Source organism: Gnatocerus cornutus, chromosome 1, assembly GCF_029298725.1.
Source record: "Gnatocerus cornutus isolate USDA-ARS CGAHR chromosome 1, icGnaCorn1.1, whole genome shotgun sequence".
Taxonomy (NCBI): Eukaryota; Metazoa; Arthropoda; class Insecta; order Coleoptera; family Tenebrionidae; genus Gnatocerus; species Gnatocerus cornutus.
In genome coordinates, this window is record NC_142233.1 from 19864442 (window position 1) to 19881238 (window position 16797).

Here is a 16797-nt window from a genome sequence, read left to right on the forward strand (position 1 = left end):
CCAACACGGCGATAATGACAGCCTTGCAAAGATTAAAGATAATCCAGCGACGTACGTTATGGCGAAGGATTTAAGGTCATTTCTCTTTAAAGCTATTATCATGGGAATATTTCACTGACTTAAAAAACAATTCATCAAATACAATAAACCCGACAAATATTTAATTTACATAACCTTCAATCCAATAACAACTGTTTATTATTTACTACATCTTCAGGAAAAAATTGTAAAAACAAGACGTCAAGCTTCCGATTTGCTGCATGAGTTTGAGGGATTGCTTCACTAATGACGATTGTAAGTACGCTGAACTACCCAACTTGCGAAACCGTTAGTTTACGCTAAAAATGTAATAATTGTAGAAAACAATCTTATTTTGGTTTGCAATTATAACGCAGAGATCGGTAAACCTATACTATAATTTTGAGTTTTTTGTCTATGGAATCGACGCAATTATCCGCCATTCACTTCCTTTAACCTGTTTATGCTATTGAATAATAAAAATTATTTTCAATGACCCGTCATGATCGAAATGTCGTAGTAATGATCCTAAATAATTTATTTCTTTATCTAAAACCAGATATTTCTGGTTTGTGGAGCTTGGAGCATGTGTCAACGGAGTTCGAGACGTAAAAATTCATGAATTAAATCATTCCGAATGAAAGTGATGAAACATGGACGTAGTGAGGGAAAATTCTTATAATATTGTTCTAGAACAATTAAAACGAGAGAAAAATATGCTCCATACATAATAAAGTCTATGTTTGTGTACTTGCTTATAAAGATATTTTTTCTTCAAACGTCACAAAAAGTCACTATTTTTTAATCGTTTTTAGACAGTAAAGTAAGCAGTTTTGTTATAAGTAATGAAAAGCGCTCGTTGACATGGAAACACTTTTACTGCCTAGGTAGCAAAAGTACTTTTTGTGACGGTTACTATTTGCGACTTACATTTTGTATGGCACTTGCTCGATCTTAACTTTGAAACTCTTTGAAACCAATATTTTTCACAGTAAATGTCATCAATGACAACTACATGCATAGCTTCAATTTGCGTTCACTCATTGTCGGTCGTGGAACTGAATTTAACGTTTGGAGAAAAAGTAGTATTTGTTATTTGGTCGAAAAGTGGCTTTGCTGTCTCGCAATTTTTGCATACGCTTCGCCTCGCTACTGCAATTTAATTGCTCGACAAAAAGTACCACTTTTCTGCCGTATAACAAAAACTACTATTATGTATGTACCTATAATGTAAATATTGTTACGAGAAGATTCTGGAAGCTTCGAGCGCCAGCGCTGGAACGTTCCGCTCTGCTCTAGAGCGAGCGATTCGTGGAATAATTCTTATTCATACGCGGAACTCCCGAATATTCTCGCAGCGCTCCAGCATTAGGCTAGTGGTAGGGGAATATCTGTATATAGTAGAGTAGTGATAGGATTGGGGATAGTCAAGAGATAGTCTAGTATTTGGAAATCCTGAAAAGTGTTGTAATTGTGAAGTACGAGAGTGTTCATAGTGCACAATAAAATTGTTATTGTTACAAGCGAGACTTTTGATTTTTCGGCCAACGTGACAACTGGTGTCAGAAAGTGGGATCCCGTCCAGCATTGTGATCGAGAAAATTCTGGAATTTTCGATCGGAAAATTCGTGACATTACCGGACTGTGACATTGTTACTTGATTGTGGACAATTTTTATGCCTGTTCAAACCAGACAGCAAGCCGCAGAAATGGAGGCGCTGCAAGAATTGATGGCTTCGATGATGGCGAAAATGGACACACAACAAAAATTGATTACGAATTTAGAAGAAAAAAGACAAAGAGAAAAGCTGGAAGAAGAAGAACGAAGACAAAATGAAAAACATGAAACAGAAGAAAGAAGACAAAGAGAGAAACTAGAAGAGGAAGAAAGAAGACAAAGAGAGAAACTAGAAGAGGAAGAAAGAAGACAAAGAGAAAAACTAGAAGAGGAAGAAAGAAGACAAAGAGAGAATGCAGAAATCTTGAACCAACTTAAAGATATGGAACAAAACATGAACGTAACTATTATGGTTAAAGTCGACGAAATTCAAAAAGAGGTAACAGAGCGGTTAGGAGGCGTTGAGGGAGAACTACAAGGCGTCAAAGAGGAAGTGAAAGATTTGGAGCGATTTAAACAGCAAGTGGAAGACGAGTTACTGCGCTTAAGACGTCAAGTTCCAAATAGGACCGGCCTGACCACAACGAAAGAAATGAAACCTCCGACTTACGATGGGTCGACTTCATTCGACAGCTATAAACTGCAATTTGAAGTTGCAGCTAGACACAACGGATGGTCGGAAGAAGAAAAATCGTCATTCTTGATAGTCTCATTGAGAGGTGCAGCTCTCGACTTGTTAAAGACCATTCCAGATCGAGACAGGGAGCGCTACGACCAATTGGTGGCAACGTTGGAAGATAGATTTGGGGACCAACACCTTCAGCGAGTATATGCCTGGGAGCTCAAGACTCGTCGGCAGAGGGTTGGAGAATCGCTGCAGGAATTTGCGGCAAGTGTTAAACGACTTATTTTGCTGGCCTATCCTTCGGCGCCGGAAAATTTTGTCGAACGAATGACCATGGATACGTTCCTGCAAGGTATTCGGGATCCGGAGTTACAGAGGATCGTGCGTGTTGGCAGATACAACACCGCAAAAGAAGCTTTGGTGTGCGCGTTGGAGATGGAGGCCGTTTTGAAGTATTCTGTAAATGTTCCCGACTGCCAACAAATCCGAGCCGTTGATAAAGAAGAGACAACGTCTACGGCCACAACCACAAATACGGACCTGAATGACATCCTCAAGGAGCTCAGGAAGTTACTGAAGTCTCAGGAACAACGAACTAGCCAGACCTGCTTTCGTTGGGGCAAATCAGGTCATTTTGAACGTGGCTGCAGAGTTGTTCTCGGGAACGGCCAGAACGCCTCTCAGACATCAAAGAAAACCGTGAAGTCCGTCAACAAGTCGAAACCGACGAGAAGGCAACGCAATAATGATGACGCACTCTCTCGTAGACTTTCCAATGACTGCAAGCAATACTCGAAGTTCGAAGGACCAATACGAGTAAACAGGATAGTCATGGGCTGTGATGATGATTGGACTGCTGGGAACCTTCGAAGGGATCAACAAGCAGACCAACGGATTGGGCCACTGCTGGAGTGGAAGGAAGCGGGTAACGGAAGGCCGTGTTGGAAAGATATCTCGAAAAGAAGTCCAGAGTTGAAAGCGTTGTGGGCGCAATGGGACTCCCTCCTAGTAGAAAATGGAGTGCTGAAAAGGGCATGGGAAAGCGCAGATGGGAAGAAGATAACCTCGCAGTTACTAGTACCCAGGAGTAGAGTTTCCCGAGTCCTCAGAGAGGCCCATGACGGGACATCAGGCGCTCATTTCGGAGTGAACAAAACGTTGAGCAAGATTCGAGAACGGTATTACTGGATTGGCTGTCGTGAAGATGTTGAACGATGGTGCAGGAGATGTACGGGTTGTGGGGCAAGTAAAAGACCTCGAACGCGAACGGAAGGTGGTATGCCGTTCTACAACATGAGAGTTCCGATTGAGAGAATTGCCACGAATGTGCCCGGGCCTTTTCCAAAGACGAATGGTGAGACCCTCTTGGGAACACATCATCATATGCGACAGAGGATGAAGTTAGCTGACAACAGAATACGGCCCAGGTATAATGTGACGGCTAATCGTGAAGGATTCAACGAGGGAGAGTTGGTGTGGTTATTTAACTTCCAACGGAAGAAGGGCCTATCTCCGAAGTTGACACCTACATGGGAGGGACCGTATAAGGTGATCAAGCGGATCAACGACGTGGTGTATCGGATCCAACGCAGCGCCCGTTCAAAGATGGAAGTGGTTCATCTAAATAGACTTTGTAAATATCACGGAGAATCATCTGTTTGGTCTGATCGGGACGATCAGAACTAAGAGGGGGGCAGTGTTACGAGAAGATTCTGGAAGCTTCGAGCGCCAGCGCTGGAACGTTCCGCTCTGCTCTAGAGCGAGCGATTCGTGGAATAATTCTTATTCATACGCGGAACTCCCGAATATTCTCGCAGCGCTCCAGCATTAGGCTAGTGGTAGGGGAATATCTGTATATAGTAGAGTAGTGATAGGATTGGGGATAGTCAAGAGATAGTCTAGTATTTGGAAATCCTGAAAAGTGTTGTAATTGTGAAGTACGAGAGTGTTCATAGTGCACAATAAAATTGTTATTGTTACAAGCGAGACTTTTGATTTTTCGGCCAACGTGACAATATTATAAAAATAATACAGAACGGCCCTAAACCCAAGACTCAGAGAACAAGCGTGCCGACAAATTTCAACAAATTGGCTGCTGTTTTGTCGTCTTAACTCAATTATTATTTGAGCTAACAAATTTTTGTTTCGAGATTTTGGTTCAGAATTGTTACCTTCATAAGCTTTTTTTCTCTGGGTCACGAGTTCTGGAACACATGTACATATGTTCTAGAAATATACAGGGTGATTTTGAAATGCATGTACAAAACAGTTCTGCGCTATCCCAGAAGAAGTATAAAAAACCTATTTTTAAATTAACTAACAAGGTAAACCCTAATCCACTTTCTACACCACTGGCAAAAAAAGCACCTGGAATGACTTGTCTCCTAAGAAACTAGCAACTCGATTTTGTTAACTTTTAAAATCAGTGGCGCACAAGCAAATTTATTGAAATTTTTGTGTAATTTTACCGCGAAAACAAAGACTTTTTTCCTTAATAGGCTCATTTTGTAACAAGGAATTATCACACTCTTTTTGTATATACATTTCAATAACACCTGTAGATTCTAAAAATAATAATTTAAAAATCTATACTTTTTCTACAAAAATGTACAATTTCTATAAAATGAAAGTAAAAAACTACAAAATAATAAACAAAAATTTAGAATACATTATGTAGAAAACAGAATTAATAATAAATTAAAGAAAAAACGGAATTGAAAGAAATTTACCGATCTAAATACAAAGTGAGTCACATAATAACGAGACTCTAACGAATTGAAACTGCAACATAAAGTACACATTTCATAGACAACTTGCACAACTTCTACACAACTTGCAAACATAGTTAGTGGTTAAATTTGACATTAGCAATAAATTTGTCAAATAAACAAAGCAAATTGTTGCAAGTATTTGTGTTATTGTAGATAGAATTCTCGTGTTCAGTAATAAATGCTCAATAAATGCTTGACGATAACCTGGTAACACCATTTAGAGCAAAATTTTAGGTGTTTAGAGACCACGATAATAGTAAACTAACTAAAAGAAGAATGACTACGGCTCGAACAGTCACAGACATGCAAATGAGTTCTAAGTAATCAAAATTCATAAAATGTACAAAGTGAATACCCACCTGCGTAGGTCTTTAATATTTTTAGAAATTATTTGGTATCTAATAACAAGTAGAAGATGTATTTTGTGTTGCATTTCTAAGGCGTTAAGGTCCCGTTATTAGACGACTCACCTTGTATGTGTATAAAATATATATAGACATATTATATAATATTATTTCAATGATTTAAAAAAATACAAAGAATATAAATAATCCGAATGAATGTGTACTTACCTGATTGACATTTTGCATGTTTTTAGAAGAGTAAGTAGAAAATAAACACTTTAATATAACTTTATTTAGAACTTGAAAGAATTCTAGAGAACTTCGGAAACAAATACAAACAAAAAATAAAGAGGATGTTGTAAAGGAGAGGACAGTATGGCAGAATGTGTATATTTATTAGGTATACTATACATATACAGGATGTCCAAAAACGCTCGCACCACTTTTTAATAGGAAATTCTCTTTCCTTCTGTGTTGATTTTTGTTTTGCACATAGTTTAGGCACTTGTAGTTGAATAGAAGCACTTTAGGTTGCCCAATAATAGCGCATAATTGGTTAAATAGAATTCCGTCGCTAAGTTACTTGCGAAAATATTTCCTTGTATTGCATGCAAATTAAAAAAAGGAGAAAAAAAATTGGCCCACTCTCGAATATGCGGGAAAAATCGCAGAATTAATTGAAGTTTTTTTTGATAAAATAAAATAAAAAATGGCGAACTTCGAGAAAATAACTGTTTTTCTCAAAAAAAAGGGAAAATTTCATTGAATATATCATCTTATTTTTTTTTGAAATTTTTTCTGAAAAGTACAAACAAACATTTTGAAAAAATTAGCTATTTGCTATTATAGCTATTTGAAAGTATAAAAGCCATTTTTTGGAAAAATTTAACATATTTTAAATTTAACAATAACATTTGAAAAAATTGTTAATAGGGTAGAAAAAGATTTTTATCTTTTAGCCAAATCGAAAAGGGTCGGGGTCAAAAGTGGTCGATTTGGTTTGAAATATACTACCTATATACAGGATGTCCGGAAAGTGACGCACTACCTTAAAATGGGGTAATTGGATGGTCCCCCAGAGTACCAAAAAAATGTTAAAAAAAATCCAGACTCTCTGTTTTCGCAGGAGGAGCAAAGGAAAATTAGGAAAATGGCAACATTGCAGAACTGTACCCCCCATAATTTAAATTTCCAGTATTCAAAGCCATAGTAACATTGCTGTTGTATTGTTGTCGTTAGTCAGGTCGGCTCATGAACGAGTAATGTAACTATAGTTTCACGTGAACGATGCCACATTGATCGAGATTGTTGATTCAAAAATCTAGTTAACAGTTTTCAGGCATTTTTTACAAGATTTTTCCGATTTTTTTTGCACCATGCCTTTGCGCAAAATGTCCTTTCATTTGAACGTAATATTATTGCACAGAAATCGTTAATTTTCGCATCAAACTTTGCCTCTTCAATCCATCATATCTCGAAAAATGGAAGACATGGATTTTTTGAACATTTTTTCGGTGATCTATGACATTGTCCGATGATACAGTTTCTCGGTGGTGCGCGACTTTCCGGACACCTGTATCTACAGACTGTCCCAGAACACTTGTGAAATTCTCCATCAAGATGAGATGATTTTTGTATCGTATGTACAATGTTCAGAGACTTATAGTTTTTGAGCTAGAAACACTTTACTAGGACCAGACACAGTGTTTCGTTCCTAAGTTACCAACCTAATTTTTTTCCTTGCATTACACGTAAATGCACTTTGATTGATCAACTTAAAATGCTTGTGACTTAAATACTAGGTATAAATGCATGGACATTGTGCAATACAAAAATTATCTCAGATTTTAATGGAACTTTCCATTAAAGAAAGTGCGAGCGTTCTGGGACACGCGCGTATTACTTAAAAAAGATGTGAGATGTATTATTGGTGGCTATTAAAATCTGCTACATTTAAAAAAAATTGTTGTAAATTGTGCTACAGAAACTCCGAATGATCAACATTTTCAAATTTAATTTTATTTGGAGATTATCTAGTTGCAAATGTGTATCAGTTTTTATGGTCACCTATAGTATCTCACTAAAATTTAACACTTTTCCGAAGTCGGTGGTCAAAAGAATATATTTCACTTTTGCCATGTAATTATGTAACTTTAATGACATTCATTAATCTGATATTAGTACACTATACAAAAAATAATTGCAGAAATTATAAGTTTGCAGTAATTTTCTCATACCAAATGTAGCGTAACAGTATATTGTAATCGTAGTATTTAAAACTTCCCATGTTTCGAAATCATTTAATTTGAAGCTTTAATATCTTTTTGACCTAAAGCCCTCATATTATCTCTTATGTCCTGAATTCCTTCTTATTCTGCAATTTTTTACTGCTGCGCAAATAAAAAATGGCACTTATGCCCAGAAGATCAACGTCTTGACTTTACTGATAAACGTAAAAGTATCATTTCGACTTTAATTAAATAAAAATTCAACCGAAGTTAACAACGGAAATATCGTTTTGCACTTTGAATGTAATTTAACATATAATTATTTACATACCTATAGGGCCTATTTTACAGCCTGATGCAACATCGATCTAAAACCCGTACACCAAAGTTACATCATCCAAACGCTTACGAACAGCACCTCCTAGTTTCATCAGATTAGATTAAATTTAAAAAATCGGCTAATGCCCAACAAATCAAACATTGCAAGCAAATAATTGCCACCAATTTTCTTTTTTCGGTTCGCACATCATCTCACGTTTTAGATAAAGACGGAAAAACAACTATTAGTGATGATAAGTTTATAATTTTAGTCCGGAAGATTTACATATAAGTGGCACCGACTTGACAAGTCTGATCATTTACTGCTAGACGCTTATTCGCGGTGGTAACCCTCTTGAGTTTTTCAACTTTACAAAATGCGTGTCGCTATTATTGGTGCTGGTGCTGCCGGTTTGGCTTCTGCCAGACATGTGAGTGCCCAAGGAATGGAATGCGATGTCTTGGAGATGGCGTCTCAACTTGGAGGCACATGGGTCTACACGGATGATGTTGGAAAGGACCAGTACGGATTTCCTGTTTACTCTGCAATGTACAAGGGATTAAGGTAAATTTTCTAAGGAAATTACATCACTGTGGTTGCATCAATTAAATTTACTTTTAATGTAATTATGAGATAGTGATGATTTGACACAGTTTTTTTCGCTTTTTATACAAAGTTCCGTAAACACTGAAATTCCGATAGTAACAGAAATTGACCAATTTCATCAACTCCAAGCGTATTGACCTCAAGATTATTCCATAGTTCACTCTTTGTGATCTTTGACACTTTTTCCGTGATTTTTGGAATGTCGCAGACGTTGATAAATTTCTTTCGCAGACGCCCTTCATTAGCGATAAATCAAATTACGTGTTCATGACGAGGGAAAATGAGAAAATATTTTATAAATTAGAAAATCAATCACGTGCTTATGCAATTAATCACAGTGCGCCTTAAATTGCATTGTTGCAGTCATTTATCATTAAAATAAACTTATTTCAAAAAATCTAGGTTACCATGTAATCAAATGGTCATTAACTGGCATCGATAGCTTCATGATTAACAAGAATACAAGCTGATTTTTCTTACAGGACCAACTTACCCAAGGAGGTCATGGGTTATCCAGATTTCCCGATTCCTGAGCAAAATAAGTCATATTTGACCCAAGCTGAGATCCTGGAGTTTCTCAATCTTTATGCTGACCATTTCAAAATTCGACAACTCATCAAGGTAAATAGAGCAATTAATCATTTCTTGAGATAACATGTACATAATAGGTTAAAAAAATTGTGAAATAATTATCATAGTAGGAAAAAGTTTTATCTCTTGCTACACAAATAAGCGTATTTGTTCCAACTGAGGTAGCAACGTCCAGTCTAATATTTTTATTGCAAAATCAATGAATAATAAAGTAATATTTGCTTCGCTGATAATAAAATATGAGCATTCTCAAAGCTGAAAGTTTCATCAATGAATATTCAATTGCAAAAAGTATTTGTTAGCAATCAATTATACAGAGTGTTTCACAAAGAGACGGTAATCCGTAAAGAGATATTTTGAAGTTTTTTTGTTTTAAAGGATTTCGTGTCGAAATTAAAACTTTTTCAAGATAGCCAACGAGATGCGTTAAAAAATGAAGACACACTGTGTCCAGTTACGTTGCTAAACAAAGGAAACAAGAATATAAAAAAGTGTAATAAACCAAAAACGTACAACAAAAAGTTCTGTTTCCTCAAACTATCTCAAAATCTTGAGGTCTCTGATAGATTTTTGCTAAATACTCTACGATGTGGTATCCCACTTTTGGAATTGCTTTATAATACTCCCACAAACCAAGATTTTCGTGTAATAGCGTCTATTTACAAAACACCCTGTATTCAAGACTTTACAAAAAGAATCAGACGAAACTTAACCACATACCTATAATAACCAGAAAAGTTCATAGTATCTTATAAAAGCTGCTTTTCCCAGGATGTGGTCAAATAGATATTTACATAACAAGTGCGGAAAGTGACCTATTTCGCACGAGTGTGAAAGTAGATGCACGAGGCGCTGGCCGAGTGTAAGAAAGACACTTTTCAACGAGTTCTGTACACAATTTTTCCTACGACCATCTATCATCAGGAAGAATCCATAAGTCTTGACAATGGTTCATTTCTCAACTACTCTAAATGTTATTTTTTTACGACCTAATATAAAAGTGACATATTCCACATAGTTAGATGGTTGATGTTTTCGTACACCTATTTACAAAAGTAAAAGTCACTAGTGTGATATAAATATATCCGCACAGACCTGTCAAAATTGTATTGTCAGAAACGACTTAACCAACTCATTTTTACTATTATGCATGTTATTTTGCAGTGAATCGTCTACATATTTGAGACAAAAATTCAAGAGTTACATTTGTATTTGAAAATAACTGTCAATTTTGACAGGTCAGTGCGGATATATTCATATCACACTAGTGACTTTTACTTTCGGAAATGAATGTACGAAAACATCAACTTTCGGAGTCATTTAACCGTGCGGAAAATGCCACTTTCATATGGGGTCGTAGGAAAAATTGACAGTTATTTTGAAATACTAATGTATTTCTTGAATTTTTGTCTCAAATATCTAGACGATTCACTGTAAAACAACATCCATAATCATAAAAATGAATTGGTAAAGTACGTCACTTTTATATGAGGCCGTAGAAAAATGACATTTAGAATAGCTAAAAAATTATTGTCAAAACTTTTGGTTTCTTCCTGATGATAAAAGGTCGAAGGAAAAATAGTGTACATAACTCATCGAAAAGTGTCTTTCTTGCACTCGTGTAATATCTGCACTCGGCTGGCGCCTCGTGCATCTACTTTCACACTCGTGCGAAATTGGTCACTTTCCGTACTTGTTATGTAAATATCTATTTCACCACACTATTAGTATTCAAATTTCTTTTTTCTTTCAGTTCAACCGCATGGTGGCTGAAATTACCCCATCTGAAGACAAATGGCAAATAACATCCGTCGACAAGCCTTCGAAGACTACTATTGTCGAAATCTACGACGCTGTCATGATTTGCAACGGTCATTATAATGACCCTATCACTCCCACAATTCTTGGTCAAGAAAAATTCAGCGGAAAAATATGTCACAGTCATGATTACAGAACTCCGGAACCCTTCAAGAACCAAAGAGTACTTGTAATAGGTGCAGGACCGTCTGGTCTGGATCTTGCTCTCCAAATATCGTCAGTGGCTCAGTACGTTGTGCTCAGTCATCACACAAAAGAAGCTGTTAACACTGAATATCCTTCTAATGTTACCAAGAAACCTGATGTTGTCCGTGTTAACGATGCTGAAGAACTAGAATTTGTTGACGGTTCTTGTTGTCGCTTTGACACAATACTGTACTGCACCGGTTATAGATACAATTTCCCGTTCCTTCATGAGTCGTGTGGGGTGACTGTTGACGATAATCATATCCAGCCCCTGTACAAGCACATGGTACACATTGATAGACCTAGTATGTGTTTCATTGGTATTCCATTCAACGTTTGCGCGTTCCAGATGTTTGATCTACAGGTATTATATCACACTGTTACTTTAGAACACATGTTAATAGGTCTTCTTTAGGCTCGCTTTTTCTGCCAGTACCTCAATGGATCGATGCCACTGCCATCAAAGGACATGATGCGAATGGACACAGAAAAGGACATGCAAAACCGCTGGGCTAAGGGATACACCAAGAGACAAGCACATTTGATGGGTCCCGACCAACAAGATTACTATGAAGATTTAGCGTCTGCGGCAAACACAACTCCTATCGCTCCAGTCATCGTCAAATTAAGGGATGAAAGTGTAAAGAGGTTATATGATGATCTTCTAAATTTCCGACAGGACAGGTACAAGATTGTCAACAACGATAATTTCGTAAAAGTGCATTGACCACAGAAGGGATTGTATTAAGGAAAAAAGACATTCAATGCGTTGTGGGAACACATGTGAGACTACTTATGAACTGTAATACCTACATAAAATTGGCCCTGGGCGGTGTTAATGAATACTGGGTCAAAAGTATAAATAATGTAATGTTATCGGCAACTTTGTATTGTGAAATATGAATTAAGAATTGACATACATTATTGTATTTATTAGTGGTTACCTATAATTTGTATTTATAATTGTCTTTCATATAATAATAAACAATAAAAATTTCCTATACTAAACTTATGAACCCGAATGTTTTTTAATTTATCTTCAATTTTAAAACGAAAAACCGAAAAATTATCTACAGTAGACTCTAGACAATTTGAAACTCAAGGAACCTGGCAAAAAGTTAAAATTGTCGAGAGTTCAAAATATAGTGTGATTCAAATAATCGAGAGAAGTGAAAAATGAGGAAAAATAAAAACTTTCCGAGACTTTGATCGGCCATAACTCAGTTATTTGTTGTCGAATCTCAATTTAAATCCCAGATTTGGAATTTGCGGAAAATTCTACGTACACTGATGTATAATAACTCAAGTTTACTCGAAAAAATAAACGAGATGTCGATATCAGAAATTAGGCATTGTTTTAGTCATGAATTTTTGCGAAAATTTGCAAATTTCGACTTTTGGAAAATCTAAAAACTATTTCTTATGTAAAAGATTGCGAGAAAAGCGATGCCGCAAACCGCATTCCAATATCTGAAATAGTTTTCGAGATATCGAGCATGAATTGTTTGGAACCTTCAAAAATTTGGCCATCTGGCGACAATCCAAAAATTCAATCGGCCATAACTCAGTTATTTGTTGTCGGATCTGAATTTAAATTCCAGATTTGGATTCAGCGTGAGATTCTGCGTAAAATGAGTCGAAATTTATTAAGTTTACCTACGAAATAAATAAAGCATTGAACAAAAACTGTTTGGAAGTGGTCATTTTGGGGTGATTTTCAATCACTATTTTTAATGTAAAAACGACGTTTAATACCTTTGTATTATATATCATTCGAAAGAGGAGCTCGAAATCTATCTACTGGCCAAATTTGAGATCTATTGGACAAATAGTTTACGAGTTATGGCCAAAAATAAAAAAAATGAAAAATTTTCATCGTTTGAGTCGCATTTTTTTTCGCGAAAAATCGACTATCGAATTTTGGGCTTTTGAGAACATTTTCTAACGTAAAATGAGCCGAGAAAAAGAATGGTGCAAACCGCATCTCAATATCTCAAATAGTTTCCGAGATATGTAACTTTAAAAATAAGGAAAAATGAGAAAAAATGAAAATCAACATTTCAATGCTTTAATCAGCCATAACTCGGTTATTTGCAATCGTATCTGAATTTAAATCCCAGATTTGAAATCTGCGTAAAATTCTGCGTTTACTGATGTATAATAACTCAAGTTTACTCTTAAAAATAAGCGAGATATCGATATGAGAAGTTTGGTATAGTTTTTTTAATCATGAATTTTCGCAAAAATTTGCAAATTTCGACTGTAGAAAAATCAAAGAACTATTTTTTATGTAAAAAAACGCGAGAAAAGCGATGGCGCAAACCGCATCTTAATATCTGAAATAGTTTCCGAGATATTGAGCACGAATTGTTTCGAACCTTTAAAAATTTGGCTCTCTGGCGATAATTCATAAATTCAAACGGCCATAACTCAGTTATTTGTTAACGAAAATTGAAAATTGTCATGTTTTTGGATTCAGCGTGACATTCTGCGTAAAGTGAGACCAAAATTTGTTGAGTTTGCTCAACGTCATTTTAGGGTGATTTTCAATCAATGTTTTTAAAAGAAAAACGAGGTGTAATAGCTTTGAATTATGCATCAGTCAAAAGAGGAGCTCGAAATCTATCTACTGGCCAAATTTGAGATCTATCGGACAAATAGTTTACGAGTTATGGCCAAAAATAAAAAAAATGAAAAATTTTCATCGTTTGAGTCGAAATTTTTTCTCGCGAAAAATCGACTGTCGGATTTTGGGCTTTTGATTTCATTTTCTAACGTAAAATAAGCCGACAAAAAGAATGGCGCAAACCGCATCTCAATATCTCAAATAGTTTCCGAGATATTTAACTTTAAAAATTAGAAAAAAATGAGAAAAAATGAAAATCAACTTTCCGACTCTTTGATCGGCCATAACGCATTTATTTATTGTCGGACCTGAATTTGGATTTGACAGATTTGGAATCTGCGGAAAATTCTGCGTACACTGATGTAAATAACTTAAGTTTACTCTAAAAAATAAGCGAGATATCGATATCAGAAGTTTGGCATAGTTTTAGTTATAATTTTTTGCGAAAATTGCGTTTTGTATGTAGGTGATTAACTTTGTTACGCTATTGGCTACTTCAATTTCTCCACTGTCTCTCATTGGTCGCTGTCGGACCGTGAATTAATATCGATCTTATTTCGAAAATTGCAATCTAAACTCTAAAAATTGTTATATTCGTTCATGGCTAGAGTAAAAAAAAGGTTTCAGAATTTTGGATAGGCACTTTCATTCCTTAAATATTTATATCAAAGGGACAGTGGCGCTAAAAAATGAGACTTCTAATTCTGATTCTTATGACAAGATACAATAAAGTCGACTTTTTTCACGGAAATTTGCATTAGGAAAGCGCTAAACTTCAAACGCGACTTTATGATAGGTAAATTTAAATTAGGGAAAAATTGAATAACGATTTTTGAGGTTAACACGTTGTCAAGGTTTAGTCTATCAACATTTCACATTAGTTAAGAATTAATCAAAGGCAAGTTCCAAAAGAGAGATTTAAATAAAGATTAAACAAGTTTTGGCAAACTTGCGCAAGACGATTAGCTTCTACGCATGTAGAATTGCTGCAAGGTCAAACGCGCCAACTGTTTTCAATAAAAATTTCTAGAGACCACTGCCAACTATACTTTTTAATAAGTGGACCGATAGTAATGAGCTCTAGTACAAGGTGTTTATAAATGTTTCTAACATCAAAGGTGGCTATGAAATGTCAAAGAAATTTGCCGCTCATTATAAATGTGGGTTTAGATTTTTCAACTGACATTTGTAGTTAACCTCAATCATAGAGCAAAGTAAGTTTTGAGAAGAAAACTGTTCTAGTTGGTATGAAACCTGAAAATCAAAAATTTGAACACAAAACCTTAACTGAAATGCCGTTGACGTAAGTAACATTATAAATAATTTTGAAGTTAGTTATATTATTAAAACTATTATACTATGAAAACAAAGCGGTAAAGTAGTGCACGACAAGAATTCCAGAGCCACCCTATATGCTAGAAACATTTATAAACACATTGTATAAGTCAACAACTAAATTTTTACAATTTTTTTTTAAATTTTTAAATATTTCAACTTTTTGTTTGATTGATTAATATCTACAAATCGTTTCATTTTATTGTTGTAATTCATTTTATTTGTGATAAAGATCAGAATCTTCACACCAATTCTGCGCGGTGTTTTTCCACCGTCATGTTACAACCGAGCTCGATACCTTACCCACTTCCCGAATTGACAGCTGTTTGTTTGATATCAACTGTCACTGTCATTTTTACGTCATTAACACATGTTCAAATTGTGATGTAGAATTTCATCTAATCCTCTAAAGCCTTACAGTAATAACAGTAAATTTGAATATGACACAACAAAACACGAAAACTCCAGCAATGGTGCTCCAAGAATTTACTGTCAAACATGGATACTCGCCCCCAGAATACATTTTGGTCAGAAGTAAAACCGGCACTCACGAAAACGAATTCCACTACAACGTAAATGTCGCAAGGGTTTGTGGAAAAGGTTTTGGTCGTTCTAAACAAGTGGCTAAACATAATGCCGCAAGCCAAGCTCTGGAGCTTCTTGCAGATTGTGGATTGTATGATCCAAATAGTAATCCAGCTCAGGAGTTCAACGCACAGTCTCATAGGAATGAATCGGACAGCCCCTTGAAGCCTCCAATTAATTTCATAGGAACGTTGAAAGATCTCTGTGCAGAAAACAAACTGCCATACCCTAATTTTGAGGAAATTTCAGATGTAGGACCTCCACATGCTAGAGAGTTTACTTATGAGTGTAAAATAGACTCGATAACTACCCAGTCTACTGCCAATACGAAGAAACAAGCAAAACAACTTGCCGCCAGAGAAATGCTTGATAAAATTAGGGATATATGTCCAGATTTAACAGAACAGTATGCAGCTGAAGCAAATGCTATAACTGATAAAGATCATGAGGCTATTAGAAAATATAATGAATTAGCCTGCACCCTAGATGTCATGCCAAATAGAGCACTTACAATAGATGACTTTACATTATCTTTGAAAAAAATAATGACGGAAAAAAATATTAAATTTGAGGACTTCAGTGAACAATTTGAGAAAAGAGACAAAGACGGATTACGCTATATTTGTGATGTACTTGAAATAAAATATAAAATAGACTTATGGCAAGAAAACCCACCAATTGCATCTGCTTTATTTGGACTGGAAACTCCTTTTACAATACTAGCTCTAGGAAGTACTACAGAAAATGCAAATGTAAATCTAATTAGCGAAGTTTACTCAGTTTTAGAAGCTTATATGAGTATTGCAGATGAGGCAGTGTCTATTTTTTAAGGAACAGAAACTTGTTTATGTTTAATTTTTAGGATTATCTTTTGTTGTGAGAAAAAGTTGAAGTAAAATTAATAAAAATTGTTTATTCAAGAAATTATTTTACTCATAAACAAATTAACCCAATCCACGAACTTTCTACACCAGCAAAAATTGCACCTGGAATCAAGGTTACTAAAATTAACAGGTTTGCTACAAAGTTTTGAGCCAATAGAAGCAGGCCTCTTGACCTGGCGCGAATACGTCATCGGAAAGCTCTTTTAAATTCCGTGTGACTTTTTTCATTGCTATTATTATTTA

General features: G+C 35.6%; 2 protein-coding genes across 2 annotated transcripts; both read left to right on the forward strand.

The window, feature by feature from the left end:
- The first annotated feature begins 8231 nt into the window (after positions 1–8231).
- On the forward strand, positions 8232–12140 carry LOC148180840 (senecionine N-oxygenase-like). The gene is made up of 4 exons (XM_088049487.1): positions 8232–8487; positions 9012–9150; positions 10874–11488; positions 11540–12140. The coding sequence occupies exons 1-4, from the start codon at positions 8300–8302 to the stop codon at positions 11849–11851; spliced, it is 1254 nt and encodes a 417-aa protein (XP_087905613.1). The 5' UTR covers positions 8232–8299; the 3' UTR covers positions 11852–12140.
- A 3253-nt stretch (positions 12141–15393) lies between these two features.
- Positions 15394–16594, forward strand: LOC148180841 (RISC-loading complex subunit tarbp2-like). The gene has a single exon (XM_088038978.1). The coding sequence runs from the start codon at positions 15526–15528 to the stop codon at positions 16498–16500; it is 975 nt and encodes a 324-aa protein (XP_087895104.1). The 5' UTR covers positions 15394–15525; the 3' UTR covers positions 16501–16594.
- The last annotated feature ends 203 nt before the right edge of the window (positions 16595–16797 follow it).

Excerpts from the sequence above, each read along its gene's own strand:
- LOC148180840 (XM_088049487.1), top strand. The coding sequence starts at position 8,300 with ATGCGTGTCGCTATTATTGGTGCTGGTGCTGCCGGTTTGGCTTCTGCC. Across the intron at positions 8,488-9,011 it reads GCAATGTACAAGGGATTAAG|GACCAACTTACCCAAGGAGG; the intron begins GTAAATTTTCTA and ends TTTTTCTTACAG. Across the intron at positions 11,489-11,539 it reads TCCAGATGTTTGATCTACAG|GCTCGCTTTTTCTGCCAGTA; the intron begins GTATTATATCAC and ends GGTCTTCTTTAG.
- LOC148180841 (XM_088038978.1), top strand. The coding sequence starts at position 15,526 with ATGACACAACAAAACACGAAAACTCCAGCAATGGTGCTCCAAGAATTT.